Source organism: Callorhinchus milii, unplaced genomic scaffold (genome assembly GCF_018977255.1).
Source record: "Callorhinchus milii isolate IMCB2004 unplaced genomic scaffold, IMCB_Cmil_1.0 Scaffold22, whole genome shotgun sequence".
In the NCBI taxonomy this organism is placed as follows: domain Eukaryota; kingdom Metazoa; phylum Chordata; class Chondrichthyes; order Chimaeriformes; family Callorhinchidae; genus Callorhinchus; species Callorhinchus milii.
The window spans coordinates 2,114,152-2,133,181 of NW_024704763.1; the positions used below are offsets into that span (position 1 = coordinate 2,114,152).

Sequence of the window (19,030 nt, forward strand, 5' to 3'; positions counted from 1 at the left end):
GCGACATCAGATGAGGGTGAGATGTACAGTGCAGTGTTAGTGTTAGAGACATGTAATGACACTTGAGTAACCGACACCTATTAATTATTAAGATGAAATGTGCGCAAACCTAAACTTCCCCTCTCTTGAAGTAGACACGTGGGGCACGGCAATTCTCCCTGTTCTTAGACGTAAAACTAGAGCCCTCAAATTTAAACTCCTGCGGGAAATGGGTCTTAAATTCAACCTGAGATCCCGCAAAAAGGACTCGAGAATTAGCTTCCAAATTACGACTGAGACGGTTATCCAGAATTCAACAAAAACTTTATATAGCGCCCTTCACGCAGTGTAGTGTCTCAGAGCGAAGGCAGTCACAGTGGTGGAGCACGACTCCGAGCCGGGATGGGGGTGGGGAGGGGGGGGTGGGTACGGGGTTGTTGGTCGAAGAGGAAGGTCTTCAGACACAACCGGAAGATGGGGAAGTGGGGGACAAGGCGGAGGGATGGAGGGAGAGTGTTCCAGAGATGAAATCCAGCCCCTGCTTACATTTAGAGATGGTGGCCTTAAGCCTAAGAGTATGGGGGGGGCTGGTTGTTGGAACCTTGATGTGAAGTAGACTGACGTGGCTGCTCTCATCTCCGCCCTGCGACATGCCCCTGGGTCTGGCAGTGAATTACCATCAGAACGTCTTGGCTGTTGATGAGTCAGGATGTGCATTTGTTTGACAGAGCGCTGTGAGCAGATGGCAAGTGCTCAGAGCACTGACTTTGGTACCTTAAGCCCTCAGCATTTTTTGAACTGTTCAAATTATAGAGAGCAGAGAGGAGTTAACAAAGGCTCTTAAAAACAAACGTCAGTTTTCCTTCACCTCCTTTGACTAACACACGTGCTGCGCAGTTTGATGAGAAGAAGGTTGGACTAAGGAAAGTGTCTGTGAGCACAATTCTCTCTCGTCTTCTTTTCATTTCCTGTTTGTGTTCCCTGTTTCTTTCTCCTCCACCTGTTTGTTGCTTTCTCCGCCCTTTTCCCTCTCTCCGAAGCCCCAGCTTTCCCACCTTGTCCTGTTTCTGGGACGTCGCTGTGCACCAACTGGCTGCCGCTCTTGCCGACAAATACACAGTCACTACACGTTACGGTAAAATCCTGCAAAGCGCTTCGAGACATTGAGGCAGCACGTGATAAGGTGCTGTATTGAATACAAAAATTATTATTTATTTTTTATTAATAAGCTCGCGGTCCCAACTGCCTGATCAAATTGACGTTAAAGGAAAATCGAAGGGTGTCTCGTGGCTATTTGTGGGGATATTGCTGTGCACAAATTGGCTGCCAAATTCGCCCCCAAAAATACAATCTCCGAAAAACTCGTTAACTCATTATTCCAACTGTTAATTTCATCTTTAAAATGCCCCCCTACCCGACCCTACCTCCCCAACATTATATTCTTGCAGTAAAAGGGATTGAAGCTGAGAATTTTATACTCGGTCCCCTGCTCTGCGGACTTCTGCCCGGTATTCATTCCACTGTTGGTGAATCTCAATGAATAAACTTGATGGCAGAATTTGGCAGCGGTCCGCTGAACACATCACTCTGTTGTGTTAACGACTGAGGAAATGCTAACTCATTTGAATCCAATTAAACTGTTTCACTTGAAAGACATTCTGCAAACGCTGAGAGTTAGCAAACTCAGCCTCCTGTCTCTGGATATTTTCAAACAAAATTGGGCCAAGTGGGGAGGTGGTGGGGGGGGGGGGGTGTGGGCTTAGGGTTATTAATAATCCAAATAATAATAATCCTTCCACTTCATGTAGCGCCTTATCACGACACTGAGATGTCTCAAAGCGTTTCACAGAACATAAGGAAAGTGAATTGACTGTGTATTTGTGGGCAAAACGTGGCAGTCAATTGCGCACAACAGCGTCTCCACAAACCGTCGTGAGTGACCAAATGAATTCTTCTTTTTAAGGGATTATTATCCTCAGAAAGCGATCCGCCAATCGACTAACAATCGGGTTCCTACTCACTGCGAGATAAACAGAGGAGTGTGGAGTAAGGAAACTTGCCGAGGGTTTCGCCCTGCCCGGGAAGCGAACCCAAGTCCTCTCTCTTGTGAGGAGACCAATACGCTACAGGACTCCCAAGAAATGGAGAGGCTTCCCGAGGTTCCTGTGTCTGAGAGAACACAGACTGTGGCGAGAGTCTCCACTCAGTCTCACAGCCCAGCTCAGTGACCGTTCCCACAGATCCCTTAACCCACAACCTCTGTCAAAGGGTCGCGCCCTCTCTCTGTTGGTTCTAAAGTGACCGTGTTTTTTTACTAGCGAGCGACCGCTGAGCCTCTGATTAATTGTTGTGCTGGGCAGAGGGCACAGAGAGTGTTAGACTCTATCAGAGACCCGAAGGGGTGAGCAGCTCAGCCATGGAGGTCCATGAGCCCAGCTTGGTCACTTATTAACACATCGGCTCAGCTATGTCTCACTGCTCTAATCCAGAGACCTTTAACGGGGTGTTTTATGGTTCTTGTCTTCACAGCACTGGCTGGATATTTCCAAGTCCATCATTAAACAGATGAAATGTAAGTCTTCAGAGCTTCCCGATGTGAATGAGGCTTCTCATTGTAAGGCGGACGGTGCCGTTATCGGTTTCTCAATATTAGATACATTGATAGTAAGCTCCCCGCGAAGATCCCAACGAGACCCTCCCTACCGGGCAACACATCCCAACCCTCGGGTAAACCATGATCAAAATTCCCAGCTACACCCCCACTGCCTCAGTGGCCAGGGTTAATAAACCCTTAACTGTCCAGTGCCTTGGAACGTTCCTTCCCACGTGAAAGGCGCTGTATAAATGTCATTTGTTGTTGTTGTTGTTGGTTAGCCAGGAGGCACATCTCACTCGTGCAGCCCATGTTTAAAGGCCAAACAGACCTGATCGCCGCTGTAACTCTCGTCTTTTCTCACCAGCTCAGCCCCCCTACACCATGTGCTTCCGAGTCAAGTTTTACCCCACTGACCCCTCAGCCCTGAGAGAGGAAATAACCAGGTAAGAGCTGTGACTGGTCACAACCCTCGGTCAGGTTAAGTACGTTTTGACAGGAGGTGTAATGGTAACTAAACGAGCGAGAGAGAGAGAGAGAGAGTGAGAGAGAAAGTGAGCGAGAGACTGGGCCGAAAATAGTGTGTCAGCAATTTTAAGAGCCAACATTCACAAAGACACTTAAAGGCTGTTTCTCAGCTTTTCAACCTATAATGGATCGCTTCTGCTGAGATGCACTGGAGCCAATCTGCAGCCATTATTCACGTGCCATCGACTCCATGCAGGAGGGAAGCAATTGACAGTAAAGAAAACATTTACAAGATCAGCCACGATCTAATAGAATGGCAGTACGGGCTCGAGGGACTGGATGGCCTACTCCTGTTCCTCTTTTCCTAAAATAATCGGCCAGAAAAGATACGCAAAACTTTGTCATTTTAATGGAGTCTAAAAGGAACAGTCCTTGGATATCGCCTTGATTTGCAAGATGTTTTTCCACGATGATGATGATGATAATAATAATAATTCTTGCATTCGATGTAGGGTCTTTCATGTTGGGTGGTGACGCAAATCGCTTCACTGGATATACTCTTTAAGCGTAGTGTTTTGTAGGCAAACGTGGCAGCCAATTCATGCACAGCAACGTCCCACACACAGTCATGACGTGAACGACCGATTTTATCTGAGGAATTGTTGACCAGGACACCTTTTTCGATAGAAGATCTTTAACAGAGTCTCACAGAGAAAATAAGAATATAATAATCATCTTTGCTTTCGCTATAGCGCCTTATCATGTCATGGAGACGTCTCAATGCGCTTCACAGGACTTTACAGTGAAGTGTAGTGACTGTGTTTGCAGGTGAATGGGAGAGGTTTAAAGGGGGCCACCAAAGCAAGGGTCAAAGTGATAATTATGTAAGAAATGTGGCATCTGTTTGGTGCCAACGTTGTTTAAAAGCCGAGGTTCCGGACAGATCAAAAGACACTAGGAAGCCATTGTGAGTTGTCAGTGAGAAAGATTTATGGTGTTGTTGAAAGCCGGGGAACAAATATAAATCACAAAGCAGTGAAGCCAAAGATTGGAGTCAACACCAGAGGATGGGGCGATAGTGCTGATCGACAGAATGAGCCACGGGCAGCACAGTGTGAAATTAGCTGTGCAAACTCACAGCACTCGGGGGGGGGATTGAGAAAAGAAACTAACGCAATATTGTTTAAAAAGAACAATTTAACCTTTCTAGGAACAGGGGATTTTTTTGGGGGGGGTTACGTCTAATTTTAATGCAACGAAATGATTTTCGTTCTGAAGAACGCTTCGAAACATCCTCTTGTTGCGAAAGGTGCTATAAATAATAGTATAATAACCCTCGCATTTGATATAGTGCTTTATAATATTAATAATAATCCTTGCATTTGATGTAGCGCCTTATCATGTTGTCTCAAAACGCTTCATAGAATATACTGTAAAGTGGAGTGACTGTGTATTTTATCACGTCATTGGGACGCCTCTATCAATGTATTTGGTGTGTTCCCTGTGTAGATCAACTGACTCCAACAAACCTCTTTAGAAATCCCTTGAACTTTCGGAAAATCCCCTGTGGTTTATGCAGTATTTTCTTTCAAATGAAATAACAAATAAACCATCGAAAAGAGGACTGAGTTTCCGTGTTCTTATAACACTCGACATCTATTGCTCCTCAGGTACCTCGTCTTCCTTCAGATAAAGAGAGATTTGTATCACGGACGCCTCCTATGCAAGACCTCTGATGCAGCTTTGCTGGCGGGGTATATACTTCAGGGTAAGTTCCTTCAGTCTGAGACCTCCTTTCACTGCTCCTCTGTACTGCAGCCCTAATGACATCTCCCAACTCCCTGAGCTGGGGGCTGGGGGCTGGGATCAGGAGGTTGTGAAGGGCAGTGAGGTTAGGGGTTAGGGGGTGACCGAAGAGGAGGGTCTTGAGACGTGCCTTGAAGGAGGCAACGGAGGGAGCGAGGCGAAGGGACTCTGGGGTGGTGTTCCAAAGAGTAGGGGCTGAGAGGGCTGAAGGTCCATACACCGATGGTGGGTCATGGAGCATGTGGGAGCCTGCAGAGTAGAGGTTGCGGACCGGTTATTCCCTCCCATTCCCTTCCGGTCCCCTCTGCCTCCTGTGAAGGTCTCAGCAGCAGCTGGTGGCTGTGCGCCGGAGAGGAGGGGCCTCTCGTGTTTTAAACCGTTGTTGTTTATGGTCAGATTTTCTCAATTCCAGCTGAAATCGGGGACTACGATCCGGGCAAACACCCGGAGGGTTACAGCTCCAAGTTCCAGTTCTTTCCCAAACATTCCGAGAAGCTGGAGAGGAAGATCGCCGACATCCACAAAGCGGAACTCAGGTAGTGACCGACAAAACAGTTGAGTGTGAGCGAGCGAGCAAGCGTGCGCGTGCGTGTGACTGTGAGTGAGCGTGTGTGTGAGCGCGTGCGTGTGTGTGTGTGCGTGCGTGTGTGTGTGTGTGACTGTGAGTGAGCGTGTGTGTGAGCGAGAGCGAGCGTGTGAGTGTGTGTGCGCGAGAGCGCGTGTGCACAATGCAAATCGAACACGTCCCATTCAGTGACGCGGGAGCTGAGCTCGAGCCGTTATCTCCCAGTCCCTGTAGCACATCAAGAAGCAATAGGTTTTTGCTGAAAGAGCTGGAGAGGGAACAGTCAGTTTCAGACTCTCAGATTAACCTTAAAGGATTTCTTCCCCCAAAGCAATCAGAAAATAAATTGAACACGTGTTAGGTTCGACCTCAAAGTGCCCGGCTTTCTCTATAATAATAATAATAATAATAATAATAGCTTTGAGACATCTCAGTGTAGTGACTGTATTACGTTGGTGACCACAGGAAATGATTTATGCGCAGCAAACGTCCCACAAACAAGCGTGAAGCGAGTGAGTGACTGATTTTATGGGGGTGGGGGGGTGGGAGGGGAGGAAACAGCTGCGAAGTGACTTTAACGTGGGGAGGTGGGGGGGGTCATTGTCTGGTATTCTACGCACGTACAGAATTGTCTTATGTAGAATGATGTCTCTCTCAGTCTCTGTGACACTCTCTCACGTTTCTCTGCAGTGGGCAGTCTCCTGATGTAGCAGAGTTGAATTTTCTCAAGAAAGCTCAGTCTTTGGAAACGTATGGAGTGGATCCGCACCCAAGCAAGGTACAGGCTGGCAGTGGGCGTCCGGATTAGAGTGGGCAGAGAGAGAGCGAGGGAGGGAGGGAAGGAATGGGATTATAAACAAGGACTGGACTGGGCTGGGCTCGTATCTGTTTTGTGCAGGACGTCTCGGGAAATGCAGCGTTCCTGGCCTTTACTCCGTACGGATTCGTGGTGCTTCAGGGAAACAAGAGGGTTCATTTTATCAAATGGTGAGTAATGCTGCTGTGGTGATGATAGTAATAATAATAATAATGATAATAATAATGATAATAATAACCGCTTCCCTGAAGCGATTTTCCCAGGTGAATAGTTGACATCTTGCGTTTTCCTCTCAGGAACGAAGTGACCAAGATGAAGTTTGAGGGAAAAACATTCCACATTTATGCAACTCAAAAAGAGGTCCGTCTGTCCGTCCGTCCGTCCGTCCGTCCGTCCGTCCGTCCGTCCGTCCGTCCGTCCGTCCGTCCGTCCGTCCGTCCGTCCGTCCGTCTCTGTCTGTCTGTCTGTCTGTCTGTGTCTGTCTGTCTGTCTGTCTGTCTGTCTGTCTGTCATTCAGTCAGACACAGAGGTCACTCTGGGCACCATTAAATACTAACCCCAGTGTTGGAGACTTTGAGCTCACGGTGCAGACTGACACTGTGTCCTGAGCTTCGTTGCCGGAGGTGCCGTGACGTTAAACCGAGATCCCGTCTGTCTGTTCAATTAGAATGAGTTTCCGTGGCAGCTCAAACAGTCAGCAAAGCAATGCTAACAAATTGGTCTTTTCGGGAACTGCAGAAAACATACTTAAGACTGGGTTTAGAAATTTTCCAAAGCTTTGCGCCTCCTTAGGCTTTCAACACCGAAGGAGTGGGGGGGGTGTGGGGGGGAAGGGGGAGAGAGCTCACATTTAATATTCTTTTTATCGAATCTTTTCTTATTCCTTTTTCGTCAGGACTCGAAAATAATCCTGACGTATTTTGCACCGACTCCTGAAGCGTGCAAACACATGTGGAAATGTGGGGTGGAGAACCAGGCATTTTACAAGTAAGAACTGTTCAGTGTTTCTTGAGGGTGGGGTTGGGAGGGGTGGGGGGGGGAGTGGATGGATGGAGGGGAGAATGTATTTTTCATTGAATCTAAAGAACATAGCCCACGTTACTTCTAACATGGACGGTGTTCAACGGTCCCTCTTGGTTGTTAGTCGATTGGTCGATCAATTTCCGGCGGTAACAATCCCTCCAAAAAAAAACCAAAACATTTTGTTTGGGAATATTGGGGTTTAATAATGTCGGGACTTTTTTTTCTTGCCCCCGGCACAGGTTTGAAAAGTCCAGTCAGGTGAGGACAGTATCCAGCAGCAACCTGTTCTTTAAAGGAAGTCGGTTCCGATACAGGTAAATAGTCACAGTAAGTAGAGGTTACCGCACACTAACATTTCATTAGACAGACAGAGAGCGAGAGAGAGAGAGAGAGAGAGAGAGAGTGAAAAATCAAAGAAAACAACAACAAATTGTCAGTGATGTCCAGGTGATCACCAGATGAAGCGTGTGGCCGTGGATGGATGTGGGTAGCAGAGATGATGGGCAGAGGGAGCGGTTGTGAGAGGAGAGGGAGGAGAAGCCCTTGGAGATACGGAGCAAGAGAGGGGATATGGAGTTTAAAGTCGCCTATGATAAGGAGGCGTTCAGAACAGAACTGAGGCAGAGGGAAGATAGGAAGGTGGAGATGTCAGAGAGGAAGGTGGGGGAGGGTTTGGGGCGGTGACGGGGGGGTGGCAGTTGGTGATAGATGATAAAACTAGGGAATAATGTCGGATGAAACGAGAAAGAGCCCTGAGAAGCAGATTCTGCAGCAGATTTTTAGAGTAAAATCATTGCGGGCGGATTTTAATACAAAGAAGTATTAGGACTATTATTATTATTATTAAAGTCCATTGGCCAGAGATTCTCGTCTGACGTGTTATAGGGCATCCACCCCTCCCCCTGGGACAGTGACTGCGCCGGAGATTAGTATTGTATTGTATTTGGAAACGTACCCGGAGCAGCAGAGCTGTGAATGGTTTTATATACAGTATATCAGCAGCTCTTTGTTTCAAACCGCAGTCCCCCCATGTTGACTTGTTCCATTGGTGTTGCTCTCTTTCAGTGGCAGAGTGGCCAAGGAAGTCATAGAGTCCAGCGCCAAGATTAAACGTTCCCCGCCCGAAATACACAGGTGAGAACGGTCCACATTGCCCTGAGCTAAACCACCCGTGAATCTCAGCCGTAGCCCCGAGTGGGTAACTGCAGGGATAATCTCGCTCTGGCTCCCAGATCTGGCTCCAAGCGCTGCATAGGCATACAAACACACACACACACACACACACGTACCAACGCATGCACACACGTACACACATGCACACACGACCCCTCAAACATGCACACACACACTTGCAAACGCAGGTGTAAAGACGGTCGAAGGCACGGTCAAAAGGTGAAGGTCTTGAGGCGTAGGCTGAAGGAGGTGAGGGAAGAGGTGAGTCGAAGGGCCTGGACTCGGGGACGGCGAAGAACCTTCTTCGTTGGGACCCAATCTCGTGGCTGGAGGTGAGCAGCGATGTGACGGTGCAGGTGTGCAGAGCAGCGCCACCCAGCGGTGACCACGACACACTGCAGTCAGGATGGACAGACCTCAAGACCGACTCTCAGCCCATTGGGACCATTTGGTCTTTAAGATTTATGAGCCCTCAGGACTGTGCGACATCTTACACTTGGCCTTAGTTCGTTCGTCCATTCCCTCCCTCCCTCCCTCCCTCCCTTCCTCCCTCCCTCCCTCCCTCCCTCCCTTAATTTTGGGAAAAAGGAACCGGCTTCCGGATTCAGTCTGGATTTAAAGATTTTCCACTCATTTTACAATGTCCTACAGGCTAAGATTAAGTGGAATTTCGGTGCCTGAAAGGGCCACATTCCCTCCTTCACACCGTTTCGGTTTTACCTCTTAATTCTCTTCCGCTCCGAGACGCTATCCTGCGTGAAGGGCAAGTTGTTATTGTTGTTGTTGTTGTTCAGTAACTGGTACACATTTAAATGCTCACCTTGGCTTCGAAAGCCAGTGTCTTGATATCTGGTACAGCCGAGTTACTGTCACTGAGCTGATAATTAGCTTAAGAGGAGATTTCAGTCTTGCAATTAAGACACACTATCATGTTTCCTACACTAAACAATTGCTATCATTTGGGGCTAAACCTGACTCAGTGTGTGTGTCCCACAGGGCGGGGCTGGTCCCCAGCCGGAGCTGTCCCTCCATTTCCCACGGCTCGAGGATAAGCAGCGTTCCCAGGACCCGCCGGAGAGCTGTCCACATCTCCATCATGGAAGGTAAATGACAGAGAAGTGAAAGGTCTTCAGGTCTGTGTCTCCAGGGCAGGTTTGCTGATCCCCCTAATGTTCAGGTGTAAAACCATTGGTCAAGTCAGGTTATCCCCATCAGGAACTCAATTCAATGTCCGGATTCCATTCCAGACACAGGGAAATCTCTGAGTGAGGGTGGCGAACATATGTGGAGCTCTCAGTCTGGTTTGGCTGCTCTCGAGCACGACAGTGGGCTTTCTGTGTGTGTCAGAAGTGATGTTGTCCGATTAACGAGGAGGTTTTTGTCAGCGGTGGTGGTGGTGGGGATGGGAATGGGGGGTGTTGAGGGCTCATTAGGAGAGACTGACTGACAGTATGAGCTGCAGGGGGCAGGGGGAGGAGAGGGGGAGGTGTCACAGTCTATGTTGGGACTTGTAGATATTGATTGCACCGTGCATGTGTTGATGTCACTCAGCACGGGCTATTTAAAGCAGGTTCCCAGACAGTTTCCACCACAGCCACAAACGCCGCTGCTTCACGTGTATAGCAACGATAGAACTTACAGCACCAGGAGTTGGTTATACAGCTCATTGTGTCTGGTGCTCGCTCTCATCCCAATCTCCTGCCGTTTACACAGACCTTTAAATTGTTCCTCTTCAAACATTCTCGTCTCAGTCTCAATAGCCACTTGTGGGAAAGAGCTTCTTGTTCTGCTGCCTGAATGTGGAAGCGAGAATACGAGAGCCAGGAGATATAGAGGCAGAGGAGAGACCAGGTGAATTCCAGGCTTCTGGTGCCTATATTCCGCTCACAAAATACACCGGCAAATCGCTTTACAGTGTATCCCATGAAGTGCTTTGAGACGTCTCAAAGACGTGATAAGGCGCCATATAAAAAATGCAAGGATTATTATTATTATAATGGTACCACACCTCAGTGAAAGCGGGGAGATGAGCAATGGACAGTGGGAGATGGATAGTGGGAGAGGGGCAATGGAATTTATTTATTTTGTTGGAATTCAAGGAGGTAGAGCTTGCATTAAGAGCTGTGACTCCTACCTTGCTACCCCCTGGTTGCTGTGGGGTTAGCAACTCGCCTCTGCTCTCCCAACAAACAGTAGAGATCAGGAGGGAGGGGTGTGGGGGCAGGAGAGGAGGGGGAAAGAAATCACGCAGACGCCAGCCCAGGAGCCAACCCGTTCAACTCCACTAGTGACTGAGGACATTAACATGCTGCGTGCGTTATTCAAGGGGATTTAAGGATTAGGATGGGATACGAAGAGGGGAATTGAAGAGCTCCTGGGATCTGTGAGGCTTTCATCATCTGCTATGTGATAGCATTTGGCCTGTCTGGAGCAGGAGGAGTGGCTGCCAATTGAGTTATAAATGGTTCCACCAGCTCTGGTATAAATAGCTGTCAGCATGATGTCACCAGCACACTAGCCCATGTATGTCGCTTTATTTGCTTCTGAGAGTGGACTGGACCGGGGCAGAGATCTTACATTCCAGCCCCGTCTGCCCGCCCGCCACTTCCCTCTCCTTGGCCATGTAGATCTCACACACCGAGCTCCACCACAAGACGTTCTGGGAAGGAGGATTTGGGGGGAAATTCTCTTATCAGTCTCTCGAAGGAAGGGTTGTGATCTTTGGCTGCCGCCATGGTTAAGTGTCTGATCAAAATCAAGACTAAGGTCAGCGTCCACCTGCGGATGATAAACCACTGTTATCGGGACGTCAAGGTGCGGATATTAAGTCTCGGACCCAGGATTCTGAGCAAGGCCCTCGGTGCTCTCCCCCTCTTCCCTGCCCTGACCGGCCCCAGCCAACAAGACAGGCAGCCAGCTAATGTAACGCCTGTCTTAAGAGGTAACTAACTGTATGTCCTTTATGGTTTGAAAAGTTGCTTTGGAATATACAGTACCTTTGTTGTTCAATAATAATAATAATAATCCTTGCATTTCACATAACGCCTTATCACGTCATTGAGACGTCTCAAAGCGCTTCGCAGGATATATCGTAAAGTGAATTGACTGCGTATTTTGTGGGCGAAACGCAGCAGCCAATTGCGCACAGCAGCGTCCCCACAAACAGTCGTGTTCAATTGACGTTTTCTGATGTAAGCTGTCTCGTGGGTGGGGAAGGGTCGGGGTGGGGGGGAGGGAGGGAGAGAAGGAGGGAAGGAAAGGAGGAAGGGGTAATTGGAATCTCACGGACAAGCTTAAACCAATTTGCAAAGAAACGCAACAACGAATGGGAAAGTTGTCCAGTCTATGCTTGGAAGAAAGAGATTTTTGGGTTAAGATTAGGTCTGAGGTTGTGAGTTCCCCTCGTTTCTCTGACAGCTCAGAGTAGGGGGTGGGGGGGGGTGGGGGTCGGACAGTGTTAAAAGGCATTAGTCATCCTGCAATATTGATCTGGGTCCAAACCAGGTTGTCACTTTGGGTGATTGGGTGATAGATATACAGTCCTGTCAAGAGAGACAGTGTTGGTGCCACATTGTATTGGCGTTACGTGGGCTGGGCAGTGGGAGGTCAGTCCGCTGTCAGTGACTGATGAGATGAGACAACCACACTGTTTGCACAGTTCAGGCTGACGCTCCAATGTAGTGTCGTGTGGAGATTGGGGAGGAAAATTTGTTGGAGGTGCCGCGAGCCATTAAACCGAGGTCCCGTCTGTCTGCCTGTTCAAGTGGACATTAAACATCCGACAGTACTAGTTGAAAAGAGGACAGAGTTTCTCCTGGTGTCCGGGCCAACAATCCCCCAGATGTGATTTTCGGGCTCCCAGGAGGTTGTTTTGCTCAGTGTGTGTGATGGGTTAAGGAGCAGCGCTTGTGCTCAGTGTAGCCAGTTGTTGAAAATGCTGTTGTGCCGGGAGGGTTTGCCCAGAGCACTCGTGCCATGACCCCCACCCCTCACTACACGCTCCACAGCTCTGATTCCCAATGGCAATTGGCTAATTCTGCACTCGGCTCTGTGAGCACAGAGTTTCAGGGCGATGAGGAGAGACAGGGAGGAAACGGAGTGTGAGATTTCACCGCTGGTGTTCCGTGCAAAAATTTGGATTGTTGAATAGTGTTGAAGGTCCTCTTCCTCCCGATATAACACTGGAGCCTGGCTTTAAGTATCATGGGCTTTCTGTTGGAAAGTAGTTTAGATGTTAGACGCTGTATGTTAGGACTCCTGATCCCAAACCTCAGCTCGGATCCAAATCCCTGACTGTCCTGCACCTTGGGACGTCCTCCCGATGTGAAAAGTGCTGTACAAATGTAGTCTGTTATTGTGGTTGTTGTTATATCTTGCACTTTGCATTAGATAGTGCATCCATTGTGTTGTGACACAGAGTTCCCCCCCCACCCATCCCAAAGCTGCGTTGGTTCTGAGGTTGGGGCAGAAGGAATCAATGTTGATAGCAGTGGGAATTAACCCCATGATTACCAATCCCGGGAGCCTTTGATGCCCTACGGAGTGGAGTGTCACTACGGAGCGAATCTTTCCTGAGGTTGACATTCCCCACTGGGATGAATTGGCTGCCGTGTTTCTCCCGCAAAATGCACCGTCGATTCGCTTTACAGTATGTATTCTGTGAAGTGCTTTCAGATGTTTAGAAGATGTGATAAGCCGCTATATCAAATGCAAGGATTGTTATTATTATTATTATTTCAGCAGCATTTGCTTTAATCGCATTCTCCCAAAAGCCCAGGATCAGCATCTCTGATGTTTTTTTTNGATGGTACAGGGATTTTTGAGGTGTATTAATAAAGTTGCCGAAAAGTGTGTGTGATGCATATTTATAGCTGGCTGTATCCGTGCGGATGCTGTGCGATCCCGGGTGTCTGGGAATTGCTTCCCTGCTTTGAGGACCAGCGAAGCATAGGAGCGAGCCAGCTCTGACATGGACCGTGCCATTTATTTGCTGGCGATCAGCTTTGCAATCGAGAGGACCCGGGTTCGATTCCTGGGCAGGGCGAAGCAAAACAAAACAGTCACTACACCTTGCCAGCCGTGACTCTTTGAGGCGCTGTAAAAACGCAAGTTCTTGATCGGTTCAAAGCACTATGTTAACAATCGTTGCAAACTAAAAGCTGTTTATTTGCACATTCCATGCCTGTGGGGGAGTGTTTATCTCCCCACTGCGGGCATCAGATGGGGGCATTTCAGCACCTGGATCAATCCAGGATCAGCCCAGAGCTCGAGGTCGCTCCCTATCAATCTGGGGTCAAAACAATTACTGAACAGAAATCTTCATTGACTTTATTGTCCTCTTTAACAACAACAACACATTACATTTACACAGCGCCTTTCACGTCGGGAGGACGTCCCAAAGTGCTGGACAATCACGGAGTTGCACCTGAGTTGGGAGGAGGAGGAGGTGTGGAGGGCAGAGAGGGTGAGGGTGACCGAAGGTGCGGTCAATGAGGAGGGTCTTAAGATGGACATCGAAGGAGGCAAAGGGAGGAAGGGGGGAAGGGGCGAGGTGGAGGGACTGTTGGATGGGGATCCGAACCTAAAGTGGTCCACACGACTAGCCAGCCCGTTGGAGACTAAATGTATATATTTTATAGGGTTAGAAAATTGCTGAAAAGGTGAATGGAATAAATCCCCCAAATAAAAATGCTGCAGCAGCTGATAAAACGGGGCAAAGAGCTGGCAAAGAATGCGTCTCCGTCAGCATCCTGCTCGGAGCAGCTGCCCGAATACAGATAAGACTGTGAGGGGTCAATTGGCAGGAGATTATATTAAAGGCCTGTTCTGTTGCTGAGCTGGGACATTTGCGGTGCTGGCTGGCACTGTTTTGAAAGAAATTTTGGACTTTATCGTGTTTTTACAGCAGTCTAGAAAGATTTCGAAAGCACTTTGCGAGGAATTCCTATCAAGCATAAGCGGATGATTTCTTCTCTAGCTGCTGTCGAGCGCTGTGAGACGCTATCCTGTGTGAGGGGCACTGTACAAACACAAGTTGCTGTTCTGAGGCTGATACTTCAACCTGGACAGATTGAGTTTTGTAAACCTGACGCACCATAATAATTAACCCTCAACCGCAGTGACTGCAATGTAAAGAGGCGCAACGTGGAATCGCAGGGAACTTGTTGTATGCAGTGGAAGAATCGCTAGACGAAAGAAGACCAAGGTCCATCCAGTTGGCCTTCCACCATCCTGGCAGTCGCTCGGACATGTCCTGCCCCAAACTGTAAACCGTATCCCATGATAGGCAAGCGAAGGGGAGGAGAGGCAGGAGCTCAGAACGTTTGCTTTTATGAGGCGAGACAAAGAAATCATTGTGAATGACTTCCCCTTGGAAATCCATTGAGACTGGGTTTTAGATACCGTGTCTCCCTCTGGGCTCTGGGACACAGAGTTTGGGGGGGAAAGATCTCCACATTTAGAGAATGTAGGTATTTAGAACACAGGGGCAGTAGATGTGACGTCCACACAGCCCCATCCACCCTCCGATTAAAAATAAAGAGAATTCTTTATCTCGGGTTCATCCCAGAGGCAGGTAAGTAGGCAAAGACATCTCCGTGTGCCTTTAAGTGCCTCCTACAGGTTATTAATAATATTATACATGATTCATTCAGTGACACTCCTAACGTTTGGTGAATGTGAAGTATCAGAGTTTATTCAGCGGCTGGCTAAATAAAGAGTGCTCGTTTTTCGTGTGGGCGTAAAGATCCCACAGCGCTGTTCGAAAAGGGAAGGAAGTTTCTCTCTGGCGGCGTCGTGGCCAACAAAGCCCCAAATAAATAAAACGGGTCATTCTCTGCGTGATTTTTGTGTGGGCGCGTTGCTGTGCTGTGTGCAAATTGGCTGCCACGTTTCTCCCACAAAATGCCCAGTTACTACACATGCGATTCCCTGCTGCGACTTGTTGGGTGACTGGCGCTGTGTCTGGGGCCGCAGTTATTACTGTCGTTTGAAAGCGCCCGTTAGTTGGTTCACTTCATAGAAAGGTATGTCCCTGGGACCTTGTGTCTTGGTGTTATGTAGTAAGATCATGTTCTATTTTCCAGGCTACACAGATTACAGCTTTCAACCACTCCAGTAACCTTGTCAGAGGCTTAACTCCAGTTCCTCGCACAGTATTTCGTACCAGAGCCAACCAGGTGTTGGGATATTTCAGTACCGCTGACAGCACAGAATTCGCTTCCCTTTACAGCAGATGCTGACGAGAGTAAGGGAACGTTTAACCAGTAAAAGCCTGGTTTATTTCCCAGCTGGATGGCACTCGCTCTGTGAAATACAGAGATGCTTGTTGGTTCCATGGGTTCTTCATGGCTGCTCAGTTTCTGCTGGTAACCCGGTTCCCCCCAGCGCTAACCCTCCCCTCTCTCGCTCTCACCGTCTCCCTTCCTCTCTCCTAGGTTTAGAGTCGCTCCGAGACAGCGCCCACTCCACCCCTGTGCGTTCTACGTCCCACACCGAGTCCTTCGGAGTCCGAGCCAGCAAGTACCTTGGCGCGGAGGGCTGCGAGCGGTCGTTTGTGATCGCCGACGAGCTGTACAGCCCGGCGGACAGCGTGCTCCCCACCCCGGTGGCCGACCCCAGCCTGGAATCACTGCTCCCCAGACAGGGCAACGGCAGCCCCCACAACCGCAGCATCGAGGAGGAGAGAAACTGTGAGGCTGATGCCTCCGCAGGGACTGAGGACCTGGCTAGAGCGGGCGGTGCATTGCCTCAAGAGCTTAGCCCCGGGCCAGAGACAGAACAGGTGAATACATTTGTTTTAAGTGTGGTCCGCTTGCTGCTTGTGACTATTGGACTCCTCTTTGCCTTGCTTCTCCTCCTGATAGCCCTGACAGAGTCAGATATTGACCTAGCTTTTTTACGCGATATACGACAGACCCCAGAGTTTGAACAGTTCCATTATGAATACTTTTGTCCCCTCAGGCGATGGTTTGCCTGCAAGGTACGGTACCTGCTAAGCCTTCTCATTGACACCTGACATCTCTGACCTGAGCTATCGCCCAGGAGAAACTCAGAAGAACATCATGGCGCCAAGTGTCTGCCAGTGTGGGCAAATCCTATCTCCCTCCCCTCTTGTGGCACCACCGTCAGGCTTTAGAGATCTGTCTTTCTTGGACGGCTCGAACTGTGAAGGACGTCAGAGTCCATCAAGATTCCGAGGAGAAAAATATTTTTTTGTTTCGAGACAAAAATAGTAAGGAGAACCCATCTTGAAGCCCCTCTCTCAACCCACTACCCCCCACCCCCTCTTTACCCCCCAAGGCCCTTGTCTCCACTCCTCTCCTCTCTCCTCCCTGTGTCAGAACACTTCTCAGATTTAGTCGTGCTTATATAAAAACTGTTAGAATTAACGAGCGATTAACCATTAGCCCCTATCTCCCACCCCACCCCCCCACTCCCGAGAAACCAGTAAAGTGTGGAGTTTTCGTTCTAGTGATGTTCAGAGATGTTATATTTCCAGATTTTATTAAAAAGATAAAAGACTTTACCTCTCTCCCCCCCCCCCCCCCCACCACCTGCCCCAACCAACGTGATAATGAATATTTAGCGAACAGATGTTATTTGAACCTCAATGTTTAATATATTGAATATCCAGTGGTTGTATAGACAGGCACTTGCCCTCTGAACAGAAGTATCTTCATGTTATACATGTTTTTGTTTGATCATCGTTTTGCTGGTCGGATTTCAACAGTTTGCCAGAAAGAAAGGTGAAACCCAATTGCTGTGTGAGTGATCGTATTTGACATACGGCTTTCTGGGATGTCCTTTGAAAAGAGAAGCTTGATGGATAAACCACATGAAGGTTTTTTACTCCCCCCAACCCCATCCACCCACCCACTACCACACACACACACACGGATCCGAGTGACTTAACGCAAAAACAATATGTCAAGACACACCGAGAGCGTTTGCTTCAGTTTACAATGCTGCTGCTGATCGACTGGCGTCCTCAATTGGAATAAAGAGAATGAAGGAAGTTACGGAGTGGTTTGGTTGTGTGTGTGTATATATGTCAGGCCTCGTAGAATTGGGAATTGGAGGGGGAGGGTGGGAAACCTGATGTGATAGCATGCTTCAGAATGCTTAAAAGTAATCTGACTGGACGGATAAAGGGCAAGAAGATGGTGTCACCACTCAACATTTCCAATCATCACCCATTCAGAGGATTTCCGGGCGTGTGAGACTCATCGCAAGTGTGCTGGTTGGTACTTAACCTCCTCATAATTTACATCAACTCCACAGCGTTAGCTCCCTGGGTGCCAGCTTTAAATACTGGAAGCATGAGCCGTATCAACCAATAATGATCAATAATCCCAACTCCCCCTTCCTCCACCAACAATGGACACCCTCCTCATTAAAATCCACCCGCTGATTTGGTCTGGATATTTAGCTGTTTAATCATTGTTTTACATCCATATTAGCTGTGTGAGGTCATGATTGAGAGGACGGCTAGGATGGGAAGAATGGAAAGTGACAAGGTTCCTTAATTCAAGATGGGCCAGCTACTGCTCAAGACTGCAAAATAAGATAAGAGCAAAATAATAAGATGGGTGTTAAATCCAGGAATGTAAATAAGAGTTTTGGAATGGCGGGCGATAAAGAGATAAGACTTAAGTGGGTGTGGAATGCATTACACTTGCTGGGATGCGAGTGCGATTACTTTTGTAAGGGACGATGTAACGTTAACAGCAGAAGAGAAAATAGCAAAAGCAAGGTGACCGGGGACGCGAGAGAGATCGCAGGAAACGGGTGGATGGATAACGTCAGGTTCTGGCACCTGGATTAAAAGTATTTTAACGGCAGTATCTTCACTGCCGTTCTCGAACCTCTGTCCTTGAGAATAAACAGAACAATACAGTGATCTACAGGTACAGCCACGTAGTGGCCAGGATTGGGATCACTTAGCACTGTTATTCGTTAGCACCACCAAGTGGGAAGAAATAGCTACAATAATCTGTCTCCGTGTTGCAGCCCTGGACATGGAACTCGCAAATGAGAGTATTCTTCCTTTAGGCAAGCAAGAGAGAGCCTGACTTGCCAGGGATCCAAAAACCTTCGCACCAAAGCAACAGCAGAAAAGGACGAGTCAAGAGGTTAGGAAGTTACAGTACAAAGGCATCCAGAGACAGCGCAATATTAAAATCAGCTTTACGCCTTATAAACGTCTTAGAAATAAAAAAAAAGTGGTCACTTAATCCACGACTGTGTGTGGGACACTGCTGTGCGCAATTGGCTGCCGCGTTTCTCTCACAGAACCTAGTTACTACACGTTACAGTATGTTCCGCGAAGCGCTTCGCGAAGTCTATAGAAGATGTGATAAGGCGCTGTATCGAACGCAAGGATTATTATTATTAAATAGGGCTCTGGGTATCAGCAAACTTGTGGGACGAATGAATTAGGAAAAGGAACTGGTCTGGCTCGGGAACGGGGCTAAGCAGAGGCAGTCAGGTAGTCTTCCTTCAGGCGAATCCAGTCGGTTTTCTGATGCTGACTTTGCGAGCAGATTCTCAAGGTCACTGCTGTGTCTGGAGGCCCGAGAAGCCCATCCAGTCTACTGCTCCCCTA

The 19,030-nt window shown here is 48.3% G+C and overlaps 1 protein-coding gene across 3 annotated transcripts in view; it reads left to right on the forward strand.

Annotated features, from left to right (window-relative positions):
• LOC103186360 (FERM domain-containing protein 5) overlaps positions 1-17,444 on the forward strand; it is a 49,374-nt gene extending 31,930 nt beyond the window's left edge. For 2 of the 3 annotated variants that reach the window (XM_042343084.1, XM_042343086.1), the window contains 12 exons: positions 2,509-2,551; positions 2,940-3,018; positions 4,711-4,808; positions 5,259-5,382; positions 6,102-6,189; positions 6,310-6,398; positions 6,525-6,588; positions 7,124-7,215; positions 7,491-7,565; positions 8,317-8,385; positions 9,421-9,527; positions 15,861-17,444. In XM_042343084.1, the coding sequence (XP_042199018.1) occupies positions 2,509-2,551; positions 2,940-3,018; positions 4,711-4,808; positions 5,259-5,382; positions 6,102-6,189; positions 6,310-6,398; positions 6,525-6,588; positions 7,124-7,215; positions 7,491-7,565; positions 8,317-8,385; positions 9,421-9,527; positions 15,861-16,441 (1,509 nt within the window). In that variant the 3' untranslated portion in view covers positions 16,442-17,444. The remainder of the gene's footprint in view (positions 1-2,508; positions 2,552-2,939; positions 3,019-4,710; positions 4,809-5,258; positions 5,383-6,101; positions 6,190-6,309; positions 6,399-6,524; positions 6,589-7,123; positions 7,216-7,490; positions 7,566-8,316; positions 8,386-9,420; positions 9,528-15,860) is intronic. The other variant, XM_042343085.1, reaches the window with a different exon arrangement.
• The last annotated feature ends 1,586 nt before the right edge of the window (positions 17,445-19,030 follow it).